This window comes from Falco biarmicus, chromosome Z (assembly GCF_023638135.1).
Source record: "Falco biarmicus isolate bFalBia1 chromosome Z, bFalBia1.pri, whole genome shotgun sequence".
Lineage (NCBI taxonomy): Eukaryota > Metazoa > Chordata > Aves > Falconiformes > Falconidae > Falco > Falco biarmicus.
The window spans coordinates 48,762,795-48,786,904 of record NC_079311.1 but is presented as its reverse complement, the minus strand read 5'-3'; the positions used below and the strand labels follow the sequence as shown (position 1 = coordinate 48,786,904).

Genomic DNA, 24,110 nt, shown 5'->3' with positions numbered 1-24,110 from the left:
TAGGGGCAGCCTTGGCAGTGTTAGGTTTACGGTTGGACTCAATAACTTTAAGGGTCTTTTCCAACACAAATGATTCTACGATTCTATGACTGTTAGGTTAATGCACGTACTGCGAAGCAGAATCTAAAAAATCATTCTGATGAACATATTCTGGCCAAGGCAGCCTTTGTCTTCCTGGTTTTTATATATTTAGCTTTAGCTGGTGCCTTTATTTCAGGGTCTATTTCAAGTCAAGTAAGTGCTTTGCCAATGTTCATATGTAAAAAGTGCATCAGTCCCGTGTAACACCATGCTATCGCTTTTTTGAATTAACAGAAGGTACAGAGCTTGACTTGCTCATAGAACTGCATTAAACTCAGTCTGGGATTTTGGTTTTATTTTACTCTGCTGTAAAAGTCAGTTACAGAAAGAGGTGTATGCTTAACGTATCTGGGAAATGTAAAACTACAGCTGCTTGAAATAAGAACAAGCAAATGCAGTCTAGAAGCGGGGAGGAAGCAAGACTGATGCCACAGGGCATTTAACTCTGAACTAAAGCCCATCTGAGACATGAAGCAGCAAGTGAAAGCCACAGTAATGCCTGCAGGATTAGTAAGTACTATTAGGATTCTGTAATTCCTTCATCCAGGAAACAATGAATACCAACGTGACTCAAGTGAGCCTCACAGTGTTCTTCAAATGGAGATGAAGCTTGCAGCTCTCTACTCGCTAATGGGAAAACAGTCAAAGAGTATCATCCCTGGTCACTGCCAGAAGATAAGATAGACCTCTGTCTGTCAGGGTCATACTCCTAACAGGGCAAATGCTCCCTTCAGGGGAGGAATGGCTTTATGGGTTATTCCAGACCTATCAAGGCTCAGGTTACAGGCATTTTGACTAGTTTTGTGTGAGTGACTTCAAAGCCAATGGTGAGAATTATTTACCACTAAAAGTGCACTACAACTTTCATACATTGGTGGTTTGGGCAGGTTCAGATCAATGGTTTCTTTTTGTTTTCACATCCCATAGTTGGCTAGGAAGAAGACCAGATGGTGCTGATGGGCAGATTCCTCACAGACCCGACACTTGAACCGTTGACAAGGGCAGGGGACTTATACTGAAGTGCTTCTTGTCCACACCACCACCATGGAACGAATTGCCATAAAGGATTAGAAAAGAGAATTAAATTATAAATATACAAACATATCTCTATGTTTCAAGAGAGATAAAAGGGTAGAACACAAAGGTACTTCCACAGGCTAGGCTTAGCCAAGAGAAGCTACTTTCCTTACACCTTACTGGGCAAAGACACTAACAATCACCATCAAAGTCCTACTGAAGAGGGTAATCTTTGCACTGAGAGCAGATGAGTCTCACTCCACTCTGTAGGCCAAAGCCAGCTTCTGAGAACATGTCCGTCTCCTTTCCACAATGTACAGGAGGAAGAATATGATAGAAAAAACTTGGTAAAGGACAGGTGAAATGAAAGCATCATCACGCTCTTGATGGTAAAGAGAAGAAAAGATCAGTAGAAGGAAACATAAAATAATCAACTGAAACCTAATTTTGTAATGAAACTTAGTATGACATATAAATAGCTGATCTTGCATAGAACACCAGCACTTTACAACGCAGAAACTGGTATCTATGCTCACAGGTCACCTAAAACATCAGTCCTTGATTTTATTTTTAAATAGAACCAGAAGGAAAATCAGCACACATTCCTCATGATTCCTACACAGCCTACTCTTTCAAGCTTAAGCTAATTCATTATTCTTGCCTATGTCTTTTTTCAAGCACAGCACAGGGGAATTTTATCCCCTGATATTTCATTGCTGTGTTCTGGGACAAGCAGATAGTCCTGTCTCAAGTTGCCACCAGGCTTATTCCTCTTCTTGGAGAAAAATTAACTTGGACTCTTGGGAGTTACATACACCACTGACAGACCCAAAGGCACTGAACAACCTGCCATACAGACAAGTTTTCACTTAATGTAGGACTATGCCTGCAACTCTACATAGGCATTTTGTATCCAGCTGGGTAATTTTTTCAGTGGACTTTCCTAAAAATCAGCAACACATTAATTTCTAGGTCTTTTTTTTTTTTTTTTTTTTTTTTTTTTTTAGCACTCATAGTGATGTCACTGTTAACCTTCTGCTCCTTGCTAACACTTAATTCAGAATTTCATTACAACCTTTTTAAGGGTTTGAGAAGTTATCTCCTAAAGGATCAGAATATTTAAGGCCAAGAGCAAGTACTCTTGGTAAGGAAACAGAAGTATCAGAGTAGGCCCCAAGGGCCAAAGCACTTGAAGGAACTTTGGTTAGCCCACTGCTTAAAAGGAGGTGAAAAAAGTTCATGCTGCAGTTTACTTGACACTTGAACGAGCACTGGAGTTTGAACACAAGAGAAAAAGAGCAATGGCCCTGGCAGGTAACCTCTCCATAGGGAAAAAAGCATGGGTTCTGACCAGAACACACCACACGGTCTGAACACACCACAGTATGCCTCACACTTCCTCCCTTTGATACACAAATGCACAGCCTGAGCAATGAACACATTTAGTTAACTGGACCTCCCAGAAAGAAGCAGTAATCACTATTCACTGTGGCAAGAAAGAGGAGACATATAATGCTTGCACTTAAAAGTTGTTCACATCAGAGGAAAAATGATCCACCTATTCTTGAGAAGGGTCTGCGATACATCTTGTACATGAACCAGAAGAAATGGATGGATCCAGTCTGCCCAGAAAAACATACTAAGTCAACAGGTTTTTTGCTCAACATAAGGTAACAGATACAGGAATGTGTAACCAAATCTTATGGCTTGTAACAGGCAGTTCACAGCATTAATGAATTTTATATGAGAGCAAAAATGGGGTTTCAGCAAGAAGGGGTTCTTTTTAGCCGTAGGCAAAAATCTAATGCCTGAAGCCAGTCATCAACCACATTTCACTTCACCTCTTGCCTTCTTTCATCTGGAGTAACAGCGCCAGAACACATTAGAAAATTAGTACCAGTCACCTACAGGAAGGCAGCATGACAGATTGCATCATGTGTAGATCTATTTAAAAACAAACTGCCTGCCTCAGGCACTAATGTATTTTCATAACCTTAAATCAAGTCTACCTTTGAGGAATATAAATGGATAAAACAAATGCAATTTTAATTAGTCAAAAGCTGCTTTTTTAATGCTCCTGATCCAAAGAACAAAAAAAATGCTGATTAAGAATGTATCAGTTGTACAATCTTATAAACCCAGGTAAAAAAGCCAAATGGGAACTAAGTAATAGCTCACGTAGAATGAATTTCAACTTCTTTATAGAAAACTTGCCTTGGCAAGTTGTCTGGGAAGAAAAACACACTACTGAATTCCAAGTACACAGTAATTATTAGCCAGAAAACCAAAACGCAAACTTAAAAGTCCGACCATCATCATCTCCTGCCATGTATCTAAAGTAAATACCGTATGCTCTTAAATCTTCCCGATATTATGGGAAGATCACAGCCCTTTGAAACAGTACACATGCACACATCTTTGGGCTTCCCATGGGAAGCCACACCTTCCTGAGGAGGGCTTCAGATGGAGCCAGGTGCCATGCTACCTAGCCCTGGAAAAGAACCTCAGAAACAGAAGCTCCTTTGAGTTTAGCATCTGTTAAGTGACTGGCATGTAGTTAGTGCTTCAAAACAAATACCCTTCACACCCTTTTCTCAGAAACACATTTCCTCCCCTTTTATTTTGTCCTGACAGCCACATCTGAAAACAACCAGAGAAAAAGTCTTTAAAGCAAAACTGTGGTCAGTTCAGGCTGTGAAAGGCAGCAGAAAAGCCGTAATGAGACACCACCAGTTCTGTTTTTCTTCACTCCTTCATTTCACGCATTCACTTTAAGTTTCTTTTCCTTTGCTGGTACCTTGTTGTCTGCTGTTTTGAGATGGTGTAAAACTGGAACTGGAACTGGAGCTGGAACTTGCAGGACTGGGCTGTTCAGATTTAAAAGAAAAAAAAAAAGAAAATTAATATAGTCAGAAACATTTTTGCCTAAAACTCTTAATATTCGCTACTGCCTAAGGCATGCTGTCACGAAAAAAGAACTGCGGAACACAATAATACTCAAAGATCTTTATTTCAGGTGTCAGTGAGGCAAACATTGTGGAAATTGCTATGCACTCAACATACGTACACACTACTACATCATACACATTCTTTACTACAGCCAATATCCTAACGAGAAGTTCTCAATATCTTGTTTGAAAGGCTGCACATGATTGCCTAAATGAGCTCATAATAGATCTAAGGCTCCTGCGTCCTTGTCATAACGTAGTTGCAACATTTCCAATTTAGTAATGATGTAGTAGAATCAAAAACCAGAATACCACCTGAGCCGACCACACTAAATGCCAGAAAAACTAGTCAGTTTTCTTTCTTCTTCCTTAGAAAGTAAGTTTAAAAGACGAGGATTCATAATAAACTTTTCTGCTGTTACTGGATTTGTCCTCATTCCAACACTTTCCATATGTATAAAGACCCTACAGATGGTAATAGTGATTGAACAAGAAAGATTGCCTTGTTAGACAATTATCTGAAACCCACAGATTACAAAAGACAACTACAATTTTAAAACAGAATTGTTTAAATCAGTTTACATTATTTAACAGACAGTTCTAAATTATGTTTTTCCACTGTTGTTTAAAATGTATAAATTTCTCTCTAAAAGTATATAAAATTACAGAGAAAGGCTTATTACTTAATCTAAAAATTCTGTATAATTTTTCTCATAGTGGTTAGGGCTTATGAGGGTTGTACTGAGAAGTCTTGCTTCCTGCTGACATGCTGCATGTCCCCATATACTCTTTTGCTGTTTCTTAGGCTTGAAGTGCATGGGTGTCGGTACGTACTTGCACCTACCGACATCTGTAGATATGAGGAAAAGAACAAATCTGGTATGTGGGCACAGCAGACGCTAACAGAGAATATCAAACAAGAAAGGAGCGATCATACAGAAGGAATGGTGACAATCAGGTTAGGAAGTAAGAATCTAAAAATCTACTATTGAAAAGAAAACTTGCTTGCACTTTAAACTTTATACAACTGTGTTATAGTGAAGTGTTATCCAGGCTAACGGAAGTTTTCTGACTCTCCTTGCCTGTATGATATCCCTCATGATTAAGTTAGAAGCAAACTGCTCTCAAAAATAACTGCAGTACTATCCAGTCACTTTAAAACTCAGTTTTCATGCACACAGGCTACCTAAGCAGAACCGTTACTTTTTGTCCATAAATCAACCTATTGTTGCCTTTTGTAAGGAGTAGGCAGATTTACAGCCTTTCATCGCCTTTTCTCACAATGAGACACACCTACTTGGGCAACAGAATGCTTGAGAAAAACACTATTAACATCTGCTCTCCTCAAATCAATACCAGCTCCAGTCCTCACAGTCAAAATACGAACTCCGGACCTGACTGTATGGATATATACAGCTTGTATACAGGTGAATCAACCCTGTGCACGAAAACCCAACCCAACCAGCACCACAAGCTGTTTCTGAGTACCAAGACAGATTCTTACATGGTTCACAGCATCAGACCTTTTTGGAAGACATTGCAGCACCACTTGACAGTGCTCCAAAAATCAAGTAATTTTGGAAAAAAAAATATTTTTTTCACTGTCTGAACTTCTGCAAAACCATACAAGATTTTTAGCTGTAAAGTAAGTATGATAACTGATACTGTGAAGTCAGTCAAGGAAAAAAAAACCTAACACTTGATTTGAAGATTTAGAAGGCAGGCATTATTTATTACAGTGCTTGGAGCATGGGGTAATGTCTCCTCCAAGCATGCTCACCAATTTACTCGAGGGTACACATTATATACAGTAGAGTACTTGCACATTCATAGTGTATTACATATGCATTTTCGTTCACGTTCAGGACTGGTTACAAGTTTCTTGCTTCTAATGCAAACTAGTGTGCACCCTCAGACAGCACTAACAAAATTTTCTATCAACTATACATGGTCCTGAAGCGGGAGTTTGCTCTGTTTTGCAGGGGGTGGGGGGGGTACTTGAGTGGGAGGTCCAATCTCCCAGTGCCACAATTATCTCTGTCCTACTTTCAACTGATTTTCTGTGGGCTGCAGCACCTTATCAGCTTGTCTCCTCTTGTGGCCAGAACTTCCTCACTTGGAGGCTTCTTTCTGCATGATTTAGATAACAGTGCTCTAATCATTGGGTCTTTGTTTCCTGAGGTCGACTCCGTTGATTAGAAGTCCTTTCATTCACCAGTTTTGATGACTTGAGAGTCAGCTTGGACTAAACTTTGTGCAGTGATTCATTTAATACCAGCAACCTTCCCTTAATAGAATACTTTGACATAAATGTATATACCGTGGTATCTATACAGTGGCATCATAACGCGATACAGACTGCCCCTGATGAAGAACAAGAGTCAATGCAAACTTTAAAGACAGCACCATTCTGAAAACTAATTTAGTCTTCCAGCTTCAGGTTACTCTTAAACATCTGGTTTATCTGTCACTTTTGGCTTCTTGCAACAAATTTACTAGCTGACAACTGGTTTCTGAGTATTTCCATTAACTGTATTTTTCCCTTATTAATTTCAACATGTACTTTTAACTTCTATAAATATAAAATCCATTCCCTTAAAAAAGTAACAAACATTGAAAGACTATCATATTCAGTTTTAAATTCAGTTGAAGAAGTGCTAAAACTGTAGGGAAAAGAAAATACCACACAGATGCGGAGACAGTGATATTTGCCATTATGAAAACGTCACTACTTATTTTTTAACCATTTTTGAAATGAAAAAAGGGAAAAGGCCTGGTCTTGTTCACATTATAATGCATGCAAACACCAGTGAATTCTTCTGTGTCAAAACTTTTTCTCAGCATTAACTAAATGAGACAGGATCGCTAGAAGGAATGGATATGAATACACATAAAGTTTTTACAATATCTTCCTGGTAAAAATTTCACTCTGCTGTAGCAAGTTGAGAAGTCCAGTGAAACAAATTCACACTTTTTTTGAAAAAAGTTCTTAATGCCTCTTGAAACAATTTACATTATTTTCTTAAACAGCCCTATCTGAAAAGTTATTCCAAGAAATACAGATTAGCATAAATGATAAAATTGCTAAGTATCAGAAATTAAACCTAGCTTTTCTGACTTTGAGAAATCTGGGTGAGAGCGCACCCAGAGGAAACAACTGCTTTTAACATAAGAATGAACATTATTAACAGAAAAGACTTGTCTTTTTAGAAGGAATTAAAAATATGTCTTCCATCTATGAATATGGATTAGTGCTGACTGCGCTGATGCTTCTAGTTACGAGAGGCTATCTTTTGTCACTTAAGCAGCGCTTTTTGACAGTTTTGCAGGCTGTTATCCCAAAGACTTAGGTATTTATGGCTTTACTCACTTGGGCTTTCTGCTCTTATCCACTGGTTACTAATCACCAAACAGAATTATTTATTTCTATGGGTCTGAAATTAGCTAAAGGGTGTCCTTCAACAATGAAAGCTTAAGACAGTACCAGCTTCCTTCCTAATAGCTTTTTCCTGTTTTACTCGTTTTCTCTTCCCCCAGACAAGCTAATGAGAGTTTGGGCCCAAACTGTTCATTAGTGCAATGACCCGGTATGATTTATTGCATTCTTAGACAGTCTATTTCATTTTAGTGCTCTCACACCGATGCAAAGGAGACACTGGCTTCTTTATTAGGCCTGGTTGAGGGAATTCTGTGCTTTGAAAAATTTCAGCAAGAAAAGGGAAGTTTCTTTGGCTCAAGTTTTCCCTAAAAAGGCACCTTTTTCACCAGTTCTAAATCACTTGGCTTCTGTCATTTCCAAGCCCTTGTCTGTTACTACAAGTAGTACAACAACTTACTCTTGAGCTGCAAACAATTTTCAGGCAAACTCACCTGTTTATGACACAGGATATAATAGACCTGTTTCTGTAATATCTCATGGTTGAACGGATTCATCTAACTTCTAATAATAACCCTCATCATTTTACGTTCCTAATTTACACTAAAAAATAGAAAACAGTTGTATGTGGGTGACAATGGCTTTTCTCACCTTCCCCTTAATCTTTTTTAAGGGAAGCTTACATATTGTTTCCTGAAATAAAATTTCCGTTGTGTAGTAATATCCCATTTCCCACCAACCAGTGTATAGATTTCCTATTTTTACACACAACAGTCTAAAATTTAAGTTTCCCTATGCCGTACATACTGAAAAGTCTTATCCACTTAAAAGTGCTTATGGCCGAGTATTACTTCCACTTCTGCTTTATCCAAAGTTAGCTTCAGAAGGAGGAGCAACATGCTCCCGCAGGACAAGCTGCCTTTGCTAACAGGACTCCTGTACTTAAAATTTGTACTGCCTCTGAAGCGCCCTGTCACTGACCACCGTCTCAGCATTTAGCAGAGTAATCCAACCCCTCTGTAGCTCAAAGGATGGAACAATCCCACATCTGCCACCACCACAGGGAGACACCATTTGGGTGTCCATGATACCATAAGCTTGAACTGAGCTGCTTGCACCCTGCCCAAATTCTGTATCGCCACATCTCCCGTCACGCTGCTACATTAGCAACTAACCTCCAAGGCAGGGTTAAAACTGTTCCTTTTTAACCATTCACAAAGGTTGGCTTGCAAACTGCAAGCTCACAGGGAGGATGGAAGAACGGGATAGAGAGTGGGAAGTGGAATTCATTATTTTCTTATAGAAATGGAAGTATTTATTCATAACATTTACAACATTTAAGGAACTAAACAATTCTTTAGAGAGGTAATTTAAGGATCTGTAAACTTTAAACAGCAAATCCAAGATTATTGATTTTTGAGAGAAGGCAGAGACAGCCATTTGCAGAGAATGTGACCTAAGGTACTGATACAATTAACTGCCTTAATTACTATAATTTCAAACAAAAATACCAAATTGCTGATGGAGATGAGGTTATTTGTTAATTAAGTTGACTCTGTACCTGCTACCTGAGCAAGTCCATGGGCCCTGATGGGATGCACCCATGAGGGCTGAGGGAGCTGGCAGATGTCACTGTAAGGCCACTCTTGATCATCTTTGGCTGATCACAGGGACTGGACGAAGTGCCCTAACATTGGAATATCACTCCAGAATATCACTCCTGTTTTCAAGAAGGGCAAGAAGGAAGATCCAGAGTACTATAGGCTGGTCAGCCTCACCTCAGTCCCTGGGAAGGTGATGGAGCAGCTAATCATGGAAACCATTTCCAGACACTTAAGGATGCAAAAATCATCAGGACCAGTCACAGCATGGCTCCACCAAGAGGAAGTCACGACTGACCAACTTGATACACTTCTGTGACGAAATGACTGGCCTGATAGATGAAGGGAGAGCAGTGGATTCTGTCTACCCAGACTTCAGTAAGGTCTTTGACACTGTCTTCCCTAAGATCCTCATCGACAAGCCGTTCATGTATGGGCTGGATGAGCAGACAGTGATGGGGACTGAAAACTGGACAAATGGCCAGACCCAGAGGTTTGTGATCAGTGGTGCAAAGTCTATCTGGAGGTCAGTAGCTAGCAATATACCCCAGGGGTCAATACTGGGTCCAGTCCTGTTTAACATCTTCATTAATGATCTGGATGATGGGCCAGAGTGTGCTCTCAGCAAGTTTGCTGATTACACAGAACTGGAGGAGTGCCTGATGTGTCAGAGGGTCATTCTGCCACCCAGAGGGACCCTGACAGATGGACAGAATGGGCCAAACAGGAACTTCATGAAGTTCAACAAGAAGCGTGAAGTCCTGTACCTATGGAAGAACCGCCCCATGCACCAACATATTCTGGGGCCCACTGAGCTGGAAAGCAGCTTGGCAGAAAAGGACATGGGGGTCCTGGATCTAGGGATCCTCATAGATCTTATCAACGTATATTAATCTGAAAGGAAGGTGCAAAGAGGGTGTGAAGGGGACAGAGCCAGGCTCTTCTCAGTAGTACCCAGTGACAGGACAAGATGCAATAGGTACAAACAGAAACACAGGAGGTTTCCTCTGAACATCAGATGACACTTATTTCCTGTGAGGGTGACCAAGCACTGGCACAGGTTGCCCAGCGAGGTTGTGGAGTCTCTTTACAGGTATTTTTAAAAGTCTAGATGTGATCCTAGGCAACCACTCTAAGTGGCCCTGGGTGAGCAGGGAATTTGGACCAGATAACCGTCAGATGTCCCTTTTAACCTCAAGCAGTCTGTGATTCTATGAATCTGAAACACATCCTTCGTTTAACAATTAGAATCCAGAAAAGACCTTAAGACAAATATTGCAGCTGTTTTGTCTGAACAATTGCACTGGATGAAGCAGGATTTGTGTTTCTTTAGAGACTGTCCTACTGACACATGTATCTACTTTTGAAAGAAAATTCTTTCCTTCTATATTGATGTACATATTTTGTCTTAGCTTTATAAAAAAAACCAACTGAGACACTGCTAACATAAAAACTCAGAAATAATCTAGTATAAGACTTAGAGTCATGCACAGGAGTCTGAGCTAACACATGTGGATAAACAATTCATTGCACAATAGAGTTGAAAGATGAAGCACTAGTGAAGGCTGCTGCCTGCAGGAATATTTTTGCTGAAGAAGAAACCTTACTGGTAAGAGTAGAAGACACACAGGCAAAGAACTACAAGTGATAATATGATGGTTTCTCATGTAGAGCAGCTGAATACTACAGTTCCAATGGATTTCATGCCTACAAAATAATGAGTAAACTAAATGTAAAATAAACTAAAAAGGTGCATGTTCATGAGAGTATGAACATGGTCCTTAAGAAACTGAAAGAGGCAAACTGCAAACTGAGGAAGTTCTTGTCAGATAACCATGAAAACTCTGTTCTGAATATGTAGGTAATGTTGGCAAATACAGGATTATATAAAGTTCTAGGCTTTTCAAACCTGGCCCTAAAAATTGCATTATCTGGACCATATTTTCCCAGAAGTGTGTGAAAAGGCATCAATATTTGTAAGAATTAATAAAGTACATGCAGCACAATGTGGGGAAGTCTGAATTACATTTAAAAAAACCCCAACAACATCAAAATGGGGTCCACTGATGAAAGATGAAGATATCCTAAATAAATCACTTGTGTTGTGTTTCAACCCCAGCCAGCAACTAAGTACCACGCAGCTGCTCGCTCACTCCCCACCCTGGTGGGATGGGGAGGAGGGTAAAAAGTGAAATGTGAAAAGGGTAAAACCCATGGGTTGACAGAAGAACAGTTTAATAATTAAAAGAAAAATAGTAACAACAACAACAAAAATAATAATAATGAAGAGGAGAGAGGGAGAGAAAAATAAAACCCAAGGGAAAACAAAGAAGTGACACACAACACAACCGCTCACCACCCGCTGACCGATGCCCAGCCAGTCCCCCAGCAGCGATTGGCAGCCCTAGGCCAACTCCCCCCACTTGATGTACTGACTGTGACGTTCTATGGCACGGAATGCCCCTTTGGCTAGTTGGGGTCAGCTGTCCTGGCTGTGTCCCCCCCCGGCTTCTTGTGCACCTGCTCACGGGCAGAGTGTGGGAGACTGGAATGTCCTTGACTTAGAATAAGCAATAGTGAGCAACAACTAAAAAATCAGTGTATTAGCCACACTATTTCATACTAAATCAAAACCACAGCACTGCAGCAGCTACTAGGAAGAAAATTAACCCTATCCCAGTTGAAACTAGGACAACTTGTTTGAAGAATATTGCTTATCTGGCAAGCTCAGTGGCATGAAAGCCCTGTGACAAGAGAATAGCGTCACTCTGCTCTGGTAAGACCGGAAAGCCCAAATTAAGCTGACAAGCAACACTCAGATACTGATTTTCTGGGACTTCAACTTCACAATTTTTAAACTTTGCCTTTGAGAACCTTCATACATTCTATACACAAAGCTCCGATAAGCCAACAAAGGAGAAATGTGTTTTAGAAAGGAAGTCAAATTCTCAATTTTAGTGCTAGTTACAAACTCGAAAATTCAGCCTAGGTATTAAAGCCAGTGTGAGAGTTTCATGCAACTAACCTACATTTTCTGCTCTAATGGAACTATCAGCAATGGCAGAAGGTAGGTGGTAGCTATTCTGGCCAGCCCTGACAGGTGCTGTATCAAAAGCTAACACTTCCCAATTCTCCTCTTATGCCCTGTTTTCTCTCCTGCGTGCCCTGCTTCACATGTCAGCACTGAGAAGGGCAGATGTTGATGCAGTCCCAGTTTCTGAAACTGAACTGACAATTTGCTATCACTTTTTGTGCAGTAAGCAGGTTCTTCACCTAAATTCTCCCAGATCTGAGGTCCTGATGTTAGGAATTCATGCACTTCTATTAGCAAGGAAGCAACCGCAGAACCACCTCAGTACATGTAGAATGTTTTTTATGCATGTTATCCTTGCACTACATTTCCACATCATTAGAGATCTGATCTTCCCAGCAGGTACTCATGGACTTTGCAAATTCAATGAAGTTCCTCTCTTTTCTTCTATAGCTCAGACTCTGTACAGCACCCCCAGCATGACCCTACACTAAACCTTTACTATGCAGAAGTCTTGTCAAGGTCATACACATAAAGTAAACACAGATGTAAATACAGGAAAAACAAAAGCTTTTCTTCTGAAGTGCTGCTTCAGAGTCTCTATGCACTGTCTTTGCTACTGCAGACTGCTGGCTCCTGCACCCCCATGTCAGAAAAAAAACCTGCATCCAAAATTTCACTGTTAACTAGAGAGATCTAGTGCAGCTCTTACATGCCATCTCTGTTGGCCTCTGTCAGCTTCACAGCAAGCCTCATTGTATTTACTTAACTCCTGGGATTAAATGATTATGTGAAAATCTCAGCTTTCATTTATGTACATTCCAGTTTCAGTGAAAAGTTACACAGAGAAAAATACAAAAAGCTACTGATACAGTAACATACAGGTAACTGAAGTTATTGAAAATATTGGGTACTTATTTTCATTATTTAAAATGCTGGCTAAACTATGATCTCATGTACTACAACCCTGATCAATCTTGAGTTTTACAGTGTTCAAAGGATCAAAAAGGCTGCATATGGCACAAATAAATGAAGCTGAACCATCGCACCTACAAACTGTTTTATTTAGCTAAAATTGTAACTTAGGAAAATTTTATTTAGTCCCAACAGTCCTCTGCTAAAGCAAATTTAGGTCACTGAGAATACCAAGAGTGACTTTTTCCTTTTGCCTTGAACCCAAGAAACTCTGCAACTGAACTGTTATTATCCAGAATATTCAGACCATGGCTGTTTGCTTGATATTCCTGCTCACTTGTGATATTTCACTCTCCTTGTGGAAGATGCAATGCAATAATCACTGTCTTGAAACTAGGTCCTCTTCATCCATAGAATAAAGTTAGAATGTATTAAATAAATCGTGTTAAAGAAGCATGGGCAATGGAAAAAGATTATTCATACAATGAAAGACACTAAAATTACCACAGTCTTTATCTACTCTTTTCTTGTCATGGTTTAAACCATTACACTTTTGTGGTTGATAATTTGAAACATTAAAAACACACGGGGTTAGACTTTTATGTAATGTCCTTCCACTATTTAATACATAAAATTACCTCACACAAAGCAGCAACGTTACTTGATTTACTTCTGTCCTACCCACAACTGATCACCAACAATGATATTTAAGGGCATAAATTTTGCAATGGTTTTCTGAACAGCATAATCAATGTTGAGGCCACCGGTCCAGCTACTGCTGCCCTGGTTCCCGTTATCCCCAGATATGTGAGTAATCTCTCCTTGGGACATTTGGGCACCAATAGAGCTGACCGTTAACCTCAGCTACAAAACACAGCTCTTCTGGTGATGAAGTATACATTACCAATCCCTTTTTAACATTCTCCTCTTACTCTGAGGCAATGATACAAGTCTTGTGGATATTTAAACAGATTCAGACATGTTCAAATAGCTCCATTTATCTGTATCTTCTAACTTTGCTGTCTGAAACATTAATTCCTACAACACAGAACATAGTTTCCTTCACTTTTGTCAGGTGGCTTGCAGCACAGTTGGTACACAGTAAGCGATTCCTTCACAGAGGTTCAGACATCCCCGACAAGAACAGGTAACTTGTCCCAAGACAAACTGAAAAACCCTGCATACATGTCCTACAACCAGGCAGCCCTGTCTTGCTGTGCTACACGTGTGCAAGGACTATCATTTCAAATGGGATAAAGTCAGCAATAATTAGCAAATTTCTTGATCCCTTCATAGCCACACAGTCTTACAACAAAGAAGTCTGAACACCAACGCTATACACACCTACTTGTTTTCAGCCCCCAATGGGAATGCACGGTGTGAAATATTGATGCTTGAAGAGAAGCATTAGAAACCCCACTAATGTACCTGGGGCCAGAGGAAGCACAAACTACACATTTCAGTTGGGCAGAAAAGGATTTCTGTTTTCAAGGGAAAATGTAAGCCTGCTTAAAGGCTTTTAATAGAAAACGCTGGGCTTTATAGGAATTACTACCAACACAGCTGAATGTTTTATTCTAAGCTTTTTGGGTTTTTTGTTTCGAGGAAAAAGTGTGAAGAAAATTCCTTTTGCAACATCTTCTTACAAAAACATCAGCTGTACTAAGGTATTGACCAAGTTGAGTAAGACAGCAGTACTGAATGATGACACAGTGAGTTAAATCAAATTCACACCAGCACTTCTTAAAGTTTAAGAGAACGACAGTTTTCTTATTGCTGCTATGGTGATGCAGGACCACCTTCAGCAAACACCCAAACAATTGTTAAAATAAGTTGCAGGTACGAGGCTCTCCCTAAACAGTAGCTGCTGCCTGGCATGCCTTGATTTTGCAGTGAAGGAGTGTAAACTGTTGTCACGAGGGAACAGGCAACCACGCAGAGGGCAAGAAAGAGCACCGCTGGATTACACCTACCTTCACTCATTCTCTGTACCAGGGTAACACATGCACTTCAGTACTGGAAGAACAGTGACACACAGGCACTATCACCCTTGAGTTTGGGGCAGGCACATGATATTCATCAGGAGCATCTGCTGCCCATCCCAAAAGGGCCCCCCAGCATCCCCCTATGGTGTGGCATCAAGTGCCAACACCCAGCACAACTCCAGGACTCCACAGCATGGAACGCCGAACAGTAGCCCCTCATCAGCAAGCAATGAATTGTCATTAACTCTACACAGGCACGACACACTCAGTAGCAGTGGGTTCAGGCAGTCTTTATCCTGCCTTGATAAAACTCAGACTGCAGGGGATTACCCTTCAGGGGATTACTCAGTCTTTAAAAAGTAAAAATTAAATTGTGCGCTTATGGTGTGTCCTTGAGAATTCACATCAGTCATCGCTAGATTACAAGCTTCTAAATGGGAAGCGTTACGAAAATTATCTAATTAATTTCATGGGGAGTCTGGCAGCAAACCTTCAAAAGTACATGAGTAAAACATGCCATTTTTGCCAAAGGAAACAACTGCAAGCTTGATGGTTCCACATAAAAAATAAAAGGGCGTAAAAGCCTTGGATAGATCTAACTATTGTAGACATAGTTAACATAGTAGACAACTAACAGGTGTTGGATTTTATTTTAGCTATATGGAGCCATTTATCTGGATCACAACATAATGTATATAAGTAGATAAAGCAACTTCAAAGCAATGAAATCTGTATCAAGAAGATGTCACCTGATCACAATTAAAATAAAATATCCAAGCTTTAGCATTTTGACTGCATTCATCTAAGCCCTGCAAAACTGTCATGACTTTACTGGACCAGGCACAAAGGGGGTTTTTTTGCCACAAAAGAAAGAATGTAATTAAAATATTGGCACTGTGCATACCCAGTTAAAATCCTTACTTTCTGCACGCTACCAGGTGAATAGAATTTTCCAGGGCTGAAATATAGAAAATAAGGCCCCAACCTAAAAATGCATTTATGCTAACGATGACTTAATCCACACAAGTCGTGCCCACTGAAAGGAATGTAGTCAACACATGTGAATAAAGTAAAATACTGAAGCCTGAACTAGTAGCTTAATAACATAGGATGTTATTTCTGTGGTCAAAACATGACATTGCCTAAAACTGAAAAGAACAACTCAATACCCATGACTTTGCCTCATGAATGCAGAATTTCCTGACTCTCATGGGATTACATTTGCAACTAACTAATGTATATTTAACCACATCTACATAGTTTCTCCCCACTGCTTTATTTCTAAATCCTATACATTTTTGTAAGGCAGTGATTCCCTAACACACCATGGTAACAAAAGTATCCCAGTTTAACATCCAAGCTTGCTGCTAGAGGAATCTTGCTGCTTCCCCATCCACCAGTGGTTCATCTCACCACACACAGAGCAGCTTAATATGCACCTCTGCTTTTGTGAGCGAAGCCAAAGCGTTTTTGCCTTCATAGTAACAGCTAATAAAAATAGGCTTAGTATAGCAGCTGAATGGTGCCACGCTACAGTAGACGCTGACAGCCACGGAGCATACTTGTGCCTACTACGCTTTCTCTAAGGAGGTCTGATTGTCTTAGGCTGCTGTTTCTCTCTGAGCATGCATCTGGAAGGAAACTCCTTGGACTGTACAGAATCTACATGACCTGCTAATACCCACTCATTTGCAACTACTGAATTACCTCCTTGATACAACAGTACTATAGGCAAACAACCCCACAACAAAAGTGGCTGGCAGGGGTTTATGAGAAGCATTCACATCTGGACTAAAAGTAAACAAATGTAGAAACAACGCATTAAAATATCAAGCAAAAGTAAGGTTTCTAAGAATATGACAGGTTGCAAACCCACGGTACACAGCCTGCAATGAAGGACATCATCAGTATTGATCCTCTTCTGTGTCATTAAAGATCTTAATAGAGTCACAGTTTCACAAAAAAAATTAAGCTTCCTTTTTTTCCTGAGTAACTACATGAAAACTCCACACAGAGCTCTATTTCACTACTGTTATCTCTAACTTTAAATATTATCTGAAGGAGATCTTACTTTGGCTCCCAGCCCTGGCAGAAAGCAGGTTTTTTCATCTAACAAGGGCCTGGAGGTTTTACAAGACCATAGGGGTTTTCAAAATATTCTTCCTCTGTAAGAGTCAAATTAATAGATCATGAGCCAGATCCAAAGTGGCATTTTATGCATTATTTAAAAAAGGTACCCATATTGTAACTATAAGATGGCTTAAGATATGCAAGACGTTATGTACAAACCCATAGCCTATGTGATCACTACTGCATTTTTATTGCTCTGTAATGGACTTCTCAAGCAGCCCAAAAAAGACCCGCTGAAGTACTCCACTTTTAATAACTGAAACTGCTCACCCTAAGCTGTCACAATTTGCTAGCATGCATTTCTGCTTAGTTTGTATTTCTGTAGGCTTCAACGTGCCAAAAGGATGTTACTACTAATAATAACAAGGCTACAATTGCAGGGACATACACAGGCAGAAAGGGTAAAAACAATACATGCTATGTGCAAAATGATCACACCAGGAGCAGAGATTCATCCAACAGAGCCACATGCTTTCTCTAAAAAAATCCACCAACATACCACTGCCACGCACAGCAGTTTTTATGAGTTTTTATTCGGATGTCTGCAACTGGAGATACACTGAGAACATCTGTTAACACCTAAACATCTATGTATCTGCCTGATCTCCTTTATGCCTTTCTGCAGCAGCTTCACTTAGAGCTAGACACTGTTTGTTCCTCCCTACCCAGCCCCGCAAAACTGGTAATAATCAATCAAGAAGTACCAGAGCATCCTTTCTGCAATGGCTCCACAGCTCAGAAGGGCCAGCTCCGGCCATGCAAGATGTCTTGCTCAGATCCGAAACTGTATTTCCCCATCTCACAAACCAGTCTGCAGCTCACACAAATTTTCTGAGAACATCATCGTATTTCATGATCAGACAGGCAGTAAAATTGAAATGTTAATATTTTTTTTTAAATTATTTTTTTTCAATCATGTTGCTGCACTGTCCACACACAGAAAGCAAATAGATGGGAGTCTTCTTATCCTGCCATTGAATTTAACATCAAAATCTTTGGAGTTTTCAAGTGGACTGTGCCAATATTCCTGTGCCTCAATAAAACCATAAATCTGACATGCTTTTGCTCCATACACTACTTTATATGCATCATAGCAAAGCTAGTAAAATAATTCCTCAGCCTTTATTTGTAATTTCTAACTGAATATACTACATGTCACTCCTGAATACCCTTGCTAGCTCATCTGACTCTAAAAAGATCACCGCTGTTTTGAACAAGGCTTTCACTAATGCTGAAGTCCAACACATTTTAAATCACGGATGTATTTGGAAAGTGATACTCAAGATAGCAGAGTGAAGAGAATGGGAGACACATTTCACTTGCCAACAGCTCAAAGTCAACAGAAAAACGGAGCTAAACCAAATACAGCAGCTCATCACACTACAGCATATGCCAAGCAGACCACAGAGAAATTACCATACCTGATCTTATTCTTTAAGACATGCAGGGAAAGGGAACAAGGGCAGGAAGTTTATCACTAAGCGAGGATGTGATTCTTTTTGTTTCCCACAGCAATATTATAAAGATATTTGGAGCTCAAAACAGGGATTGACTGCAGGACATCAGAAGAGTGTCTGGCATTCTGAAACACCCCTGATGTAACAGTATGCTAATCTGGCTGTGTTTAAGTCTTAAACCTGAATTTTAAAGGACAGCTTGTAGGGTGAATTAGCCATTGGAAGACATGCTCTACCACATGAAAAAGAATCCACCTCTCTCAGAAGGTACTAAACCTCTACATCCTGACTTCGTGAAGGTAAAGGCCAGTATTTCAAGTCTGAGTGCCCAGAATCATGTAAAGCATAATGCCAATATTGAGAAGGGTTGAGCTCACCCTGCTTTTCCATCTGAAATTGAAGCCCATTAATTGAAAGGATACACCCCACCTCAATGCACTGAACAGGGGCTGTATCTGAAGAAATGAAGGGAGCAGCAGCATTTCTTTTCTGTAGCACCTCTGTTTAATGATGCTTGTCAGCTTCCTTTACCATGAGGACTTTTCATGATGTCATCCTCAATTTAAAAAACTGAACCCAGCCTTCGAAATTGAGAACTGATGAGGGGACTACCCCTAGCTCTAAAACAGTCTTTGGTGTGCCCAGCAATAGAAAGAAACTCAATTTTGAAGGAAGTTCTAGCTTCTGGTGAATGTTTGCTAAAAGCAGTAAGAGTTCATCCACTGCTATCCAGCTTACTGGACAAATTTCCAGAGATAATGCCAGCACTGTCTGTTGATGTCCCACTTCTTAACTTGCTTCTTACATACTATAAAAAAATGAGTTAATGGGCAAAATTCAGAAGCAATGAACATTTGCCAAGGGAAGATTCCTCCAAAACCTATGAAATAAAGGTCTCTACCCTCCCTATCACATTTTTTTCCTTTTTAAAGAAATGAACATAAAAACTACTTGGTTTTGCGTACCTACTGACAAAGTGAACTCTCTATAAAATATAAAAGCATGACTATAATAATTCTAGGTGAAGTAATATAACCTTAGCTACAAAGCAGTTACAAACAGCTCTGTTACACTACACCTTTTATTACAAATTTATCATGTTTGATATGCATAATTATGTATATGAACTAATACCAAGAAAGTGAAGTCACCATTTCAGAACATGTGTGTTCGAGAATGAGAACATCTCTTACTCCATAGAGTGAAGAAATTATCATCCTCACAAAATTCTTAGCAAAATAATTTTTTATTACAATTCATACAGCATTAGGTTTGTACTACATCATAAACTTAACAAACTAAAAAAATGCACTTGACTCAAATTTAATATTTTTGTGGTATCCTAGCAATTTTTTTGGTAGTTATTTATTTGTAATTGGAATTCTCACACCTAACCGAAATTTGCTGAGTCGGGTTTTGTGGATTTGCTTTTTTAAAGCCACTTTAGGAATAAATCTTTACTTAATATAGTAATAAAGTATTATTGCTATACTAATACTTTACTACCAAATATACTCCTCAATAATGATACATTGTTTGTTCATTAATGCTACAATACCCACCAGTGTAACTGTACCTGAGTAAGAAAAAACATCTGACTGAATTTTAGAGCGTGTTATGCCAGAACATGCCACTGAAGAAGTGTCTTCCCAGCTGCAGGCAACTATGTTGGTTAGTATCATGAAGCATTAACAGAACTAACTGTTCCTGCATAGCAAAAAGCATTATCGTATTTTCACTTCCCCTACTCTCTATATAACGTTGCAACTTTTCACTTTTTCTTTTCTTCATACAACTACATTTATAGGACACACCCTCTATGGATCTTGCTGTAAAATGCACTCCTTTTCCTCAAATGCTTAGAAACCCACCAACACATACTAAAAATTCAAACTATTCCAACATAGTTACCTCTACTACACTGCTTGCTTGCCTTTTGTTAGGTTCCCTGGTCAAAAATAATGACGTGTAGAAGGAATGTGTGAAATTCTGTAGGCACTCATCAACCAGGCTGCCCAGCTCTTTCACCCACAGCACTAACAATAGTGTTGAATCCACAGGCACCTTAGGGAATTGTTCCAGGTTTACTAGATACCTTTTCTAAAAATAAGTAAATTATTTACTTTCTAAATAATAGCCTGTCACTGACTGGAGCCGATTTATTAATAAGCACAGTACCAAAGTGGCAGACATCTTTTTCACCCAGACAGATGTGGTCCACACTGGTCCATACCTCACACATACACAGAATGGTTGGGGTTGGAAGGGACCTCTCGAGATCATCTAGTCCAGGGTCCTCAATCTTTTTAACCAGGGGGCCGGTGCGCGGATGCAGTGGCAGGCAGCCATCTGCGGCTGCTTGGTTTCCCCCCCCCAACCTCCAGCGGGGGTGGGGGCGGGGGGGGGTCTGTAAATACCAGGGGCCAGACTGAGGACCCTGGGGGGCTGTATCCGGCCCGCGGGCCATAGTTTGAGGACCCTGGATCTAGCCCAACCCCATGCTAAAGCAGATTCACCAGAGCCCAGACCAGCAGAATCTGCTTGTCTTTGAGCAAACTCCAGTATCTGACCCTCTCAGTAAAGCAGCTTGCAGAACGAGAAAACCCTGAATCTGTTTTTTTGCCTTAGTACAGAATTAAGGATCTCCTTTGAGCCTGAAGGTCAACTGTAAGTGGATGATGAACAGAAGTGCAAGTGGATTTGTGTCACTCTACGAAAACCACAAGGGTGTACCCATTAAACCAGTAGTAATGGGTGAGAGGCTGCAAGACAAAGACGGAAACACATCAGCAATTCAGAAGGTTCAGTTTTAAGCACCATCCAAACCCTTCACATATCAGCCATCTATGCAGCACGCGCCTCTCTAGTGCCTGCATTTGTAAAATCCCAGTCACACTGCAGTTGCTCCTCTCAATTCTTTTGTCTTTGAAGAAAAACGGAGAACCGCTGCTGCCCGTAGAAGTTTGTGTACTGCTACATGGCACCTATTTGAATGAATAGGAAATCTGATAGCAAATTAGCTGGCTATACTAAGGGTAGGTAGTGAGTCTTAAGGTTACTGACATAAATTAAAATAAAAGATTCAGCTTCTTTTGAAGACATTAAAAATTAATTCACTCCAAGGCTGACAAGTGTAAACAGTTTTGGATTTAAAGGCAAATTTGTAAGTTCTCAGCAAGACTAAGAATGACACCCTAACCACAATATCACCAGCGCCACGTCCTATTCCATACCTTCTAAATTTTACAGACTTCATAAGCCATAAGGGACCAGGCATTAAAAGGTCACTTCAGAAATAAATTACTTTCTCCCTCATGGCAAGTTTCTATGAAGTAAAAAACTGATGTTGACACATCCCCACAGCAGGGTATTTATTGTCTGTTCCAGAGAGGGCTAGGAGGGCTGTGAATCTGATGGCAGTAACACAGGCATACAACAGAAACCAGAAAAATGAGAGAATTGAACAGGCAATGCTGGGAAGTCATCTTCTCCACCATGCACACTACCTCTAGCCATAAGCACAAATAAAGGCACCAAACAAGCCATCTCTTCCCAGCCCTTTTTTCCTCTATTTATGTTTCCATAAAAGATGCTTCTGAAAACTGAAGTCCGCTAGGAGAATGATTAAAATTATAAACATCAAGAGCAAATGATGCTTGAAACAGATGAGCAGACATGGTAGATAAACATTTCCAGGAAAGCAAATTCCATAAAAATGGTCTTTCTTCTTGGGTAAGCCTGTGACTTTGGATAGAGTCTCCTCATCACAGCGAGGATTCTAGGAACTACTCCTCCTCCACAAAACTGGCATCATTCACAGAACTGTCCTTTTAACCAGAAAAATAACACTCTGTTTTACTGTAACCCTTTCCTGAATTTACTGAATTCTTTAACACCTACGCACAAAGACTTAGGGTGTGAAATACAAGCATTTAAATCAATTTCCTTCTCTCTCATAAGAAGCATGAAATTCAAAAGAACAAGACCAGAAGTCCGGTATTATTTATCGCCATCTCCCATATGCTCATTCATCACAATGTTAACAGATTTATAAATTAAGTAGACTTGAATAGGCAATACAATTCATCTAGAACGTGTTAAGTTTGAACAGCTGGCAGTCAACATCCTTCAGTTTGAACAATCTGCCAGTAGACAGGAAAAAAGAAGGGGAAAATACAAATACGGTGCACAATTCCACAAATGGGGAATGCTCAATATGTATGAAGCAAAACCACACACCACTTACTTCAGATTTGGAGGACATGTTTTCATCCATGTCAGAATCACTGGGATCTACAATATCATCAAATGGCGGTAGAGCAGGCGTCTTCCTTTCCAGTGCATCATTTTCAATTTTGACTCTCCCCACCTTGAGTTGAGATCTGTCCTTTGTCTGGTTTTTGTCAGCTGAACACGTAAGAATCAGTGGTGGGGCACTAGAAAAACTTTTAAATAATGAATCTGAGCCACTTTTTTTTCTTTTTTTTGCAGAAGGTTCATCAGAGTCCAGAACAGATGGCCTTTTTGTAGGGGTCTTCTTTTCTTGCTGCTGCCCACCTGTACCAGTAAGGATGGGGGTGTTTTCAGATTTTGGCTCCTTGGACATGGGTTTGGGTTCCTTGAAGGCCATCTTAGGAACTATTTTTTCATCTTTTAGTGGTTTGTTTTCTTTGGGTTTCTTAGAGGATTCTTTGGAAGATTTGGTGTGTTCCCTGGAAGGTTCTTTGAAGGCACTTTTATGTTCTTTTGAGTCTTTAGAAGTTTTTTCCTTGTGCTCCTTTGTTAACTTGGTCTTGGAAAAACTGTTACTACTGCTGCTGCTGCTACTATTTGTGTTCAGAATCCTAGTTGGGTCCTGCAAAAAAGAGATGCAAAATTTTACTTACAAAAAGAAAAAAGAACCCTAAAGTCCCGAAAGACAGAGACAATATGGACATAGGATTCGTATCAAAAACTGGGAACTGCAGGTTGAAAACCAGAAACTGCAAATGTCTATATAAGAACAGATACAAACCCCATCATTTCAGTCAACTTAGCTGTTACAAAGTGGTGGTACATGAGCAGGTACCACTGCTTGTCAACATCTGGAAGACAAGTTAGCTTTTATTTTTAGAATTAAATGTTTTTTAAGAAACACCCTATGAAGAGCACAAAGATAGTTTAGGAAATGTTAACCATGACCATTAGCTGTCAGAAAAAGAAACCATCGTAATTAAAGATCAGAATAGGAATCATATACTGTCAAGAGAATTACTTAGGACCAGAGCAAAATGTGCTCCTGATGACATTTCAGGCAAAGTTTGACTTCTCTGTTGTGTCCTCTCTCCACCTTTTCCCAGATCCTCTTCTTCATACACAATAACAACTCTGGGTTCAGCCTGGTTGTAGAAGACTTGATTTGACCCACAACATCTCAGCAGTTAATGTCTTTTAATGGAAAACTCCTTTACTAAAAAAAGTTTTCTTCCTTGTATTTATTGCTGCTGTCCCTGCTGAGTATTTAACTGCATTTTTTTTAAATCAACTGCTGTAAGTGAGAAGGGTTTCTGAGAGGGTGATGACTCAGACA

At 39.9% G+C, this 24,110-nt stretch overlaps 1 protein-coding gene across 3 annotated transcripts in view; it reads right to left on the bottom strand.

The window, feature by feature from the left end:
• Positions 1 to 24,110, bottom strand: part of MLLT3 (MLLT3 super elongation complex subunit) — a 138,654-nt gene that overhangs the window by 18,563 nt on the left and 95,981 nt on the right. For all 3 annotated transcript variants that reach the window (XM_056325078.1, XM_056325080.1, XM_056325079.1), the window contains 2 exons: positions 22,788 to 23,396; positions 3,896 to 3,965 (listed from right to left, as the gene is read on the bottom strand). In XM_056325078.1, the coding sequence (XP_056181053.1) occupies positions 3,896 to 3,965; positions 22,788 to 23,396 (679 nt within the window). The remainder of the gene's footprint in view (positions 1 to 3,895; positions 3,966 to 22,787; positions 23,397 to 24,110) is intronic.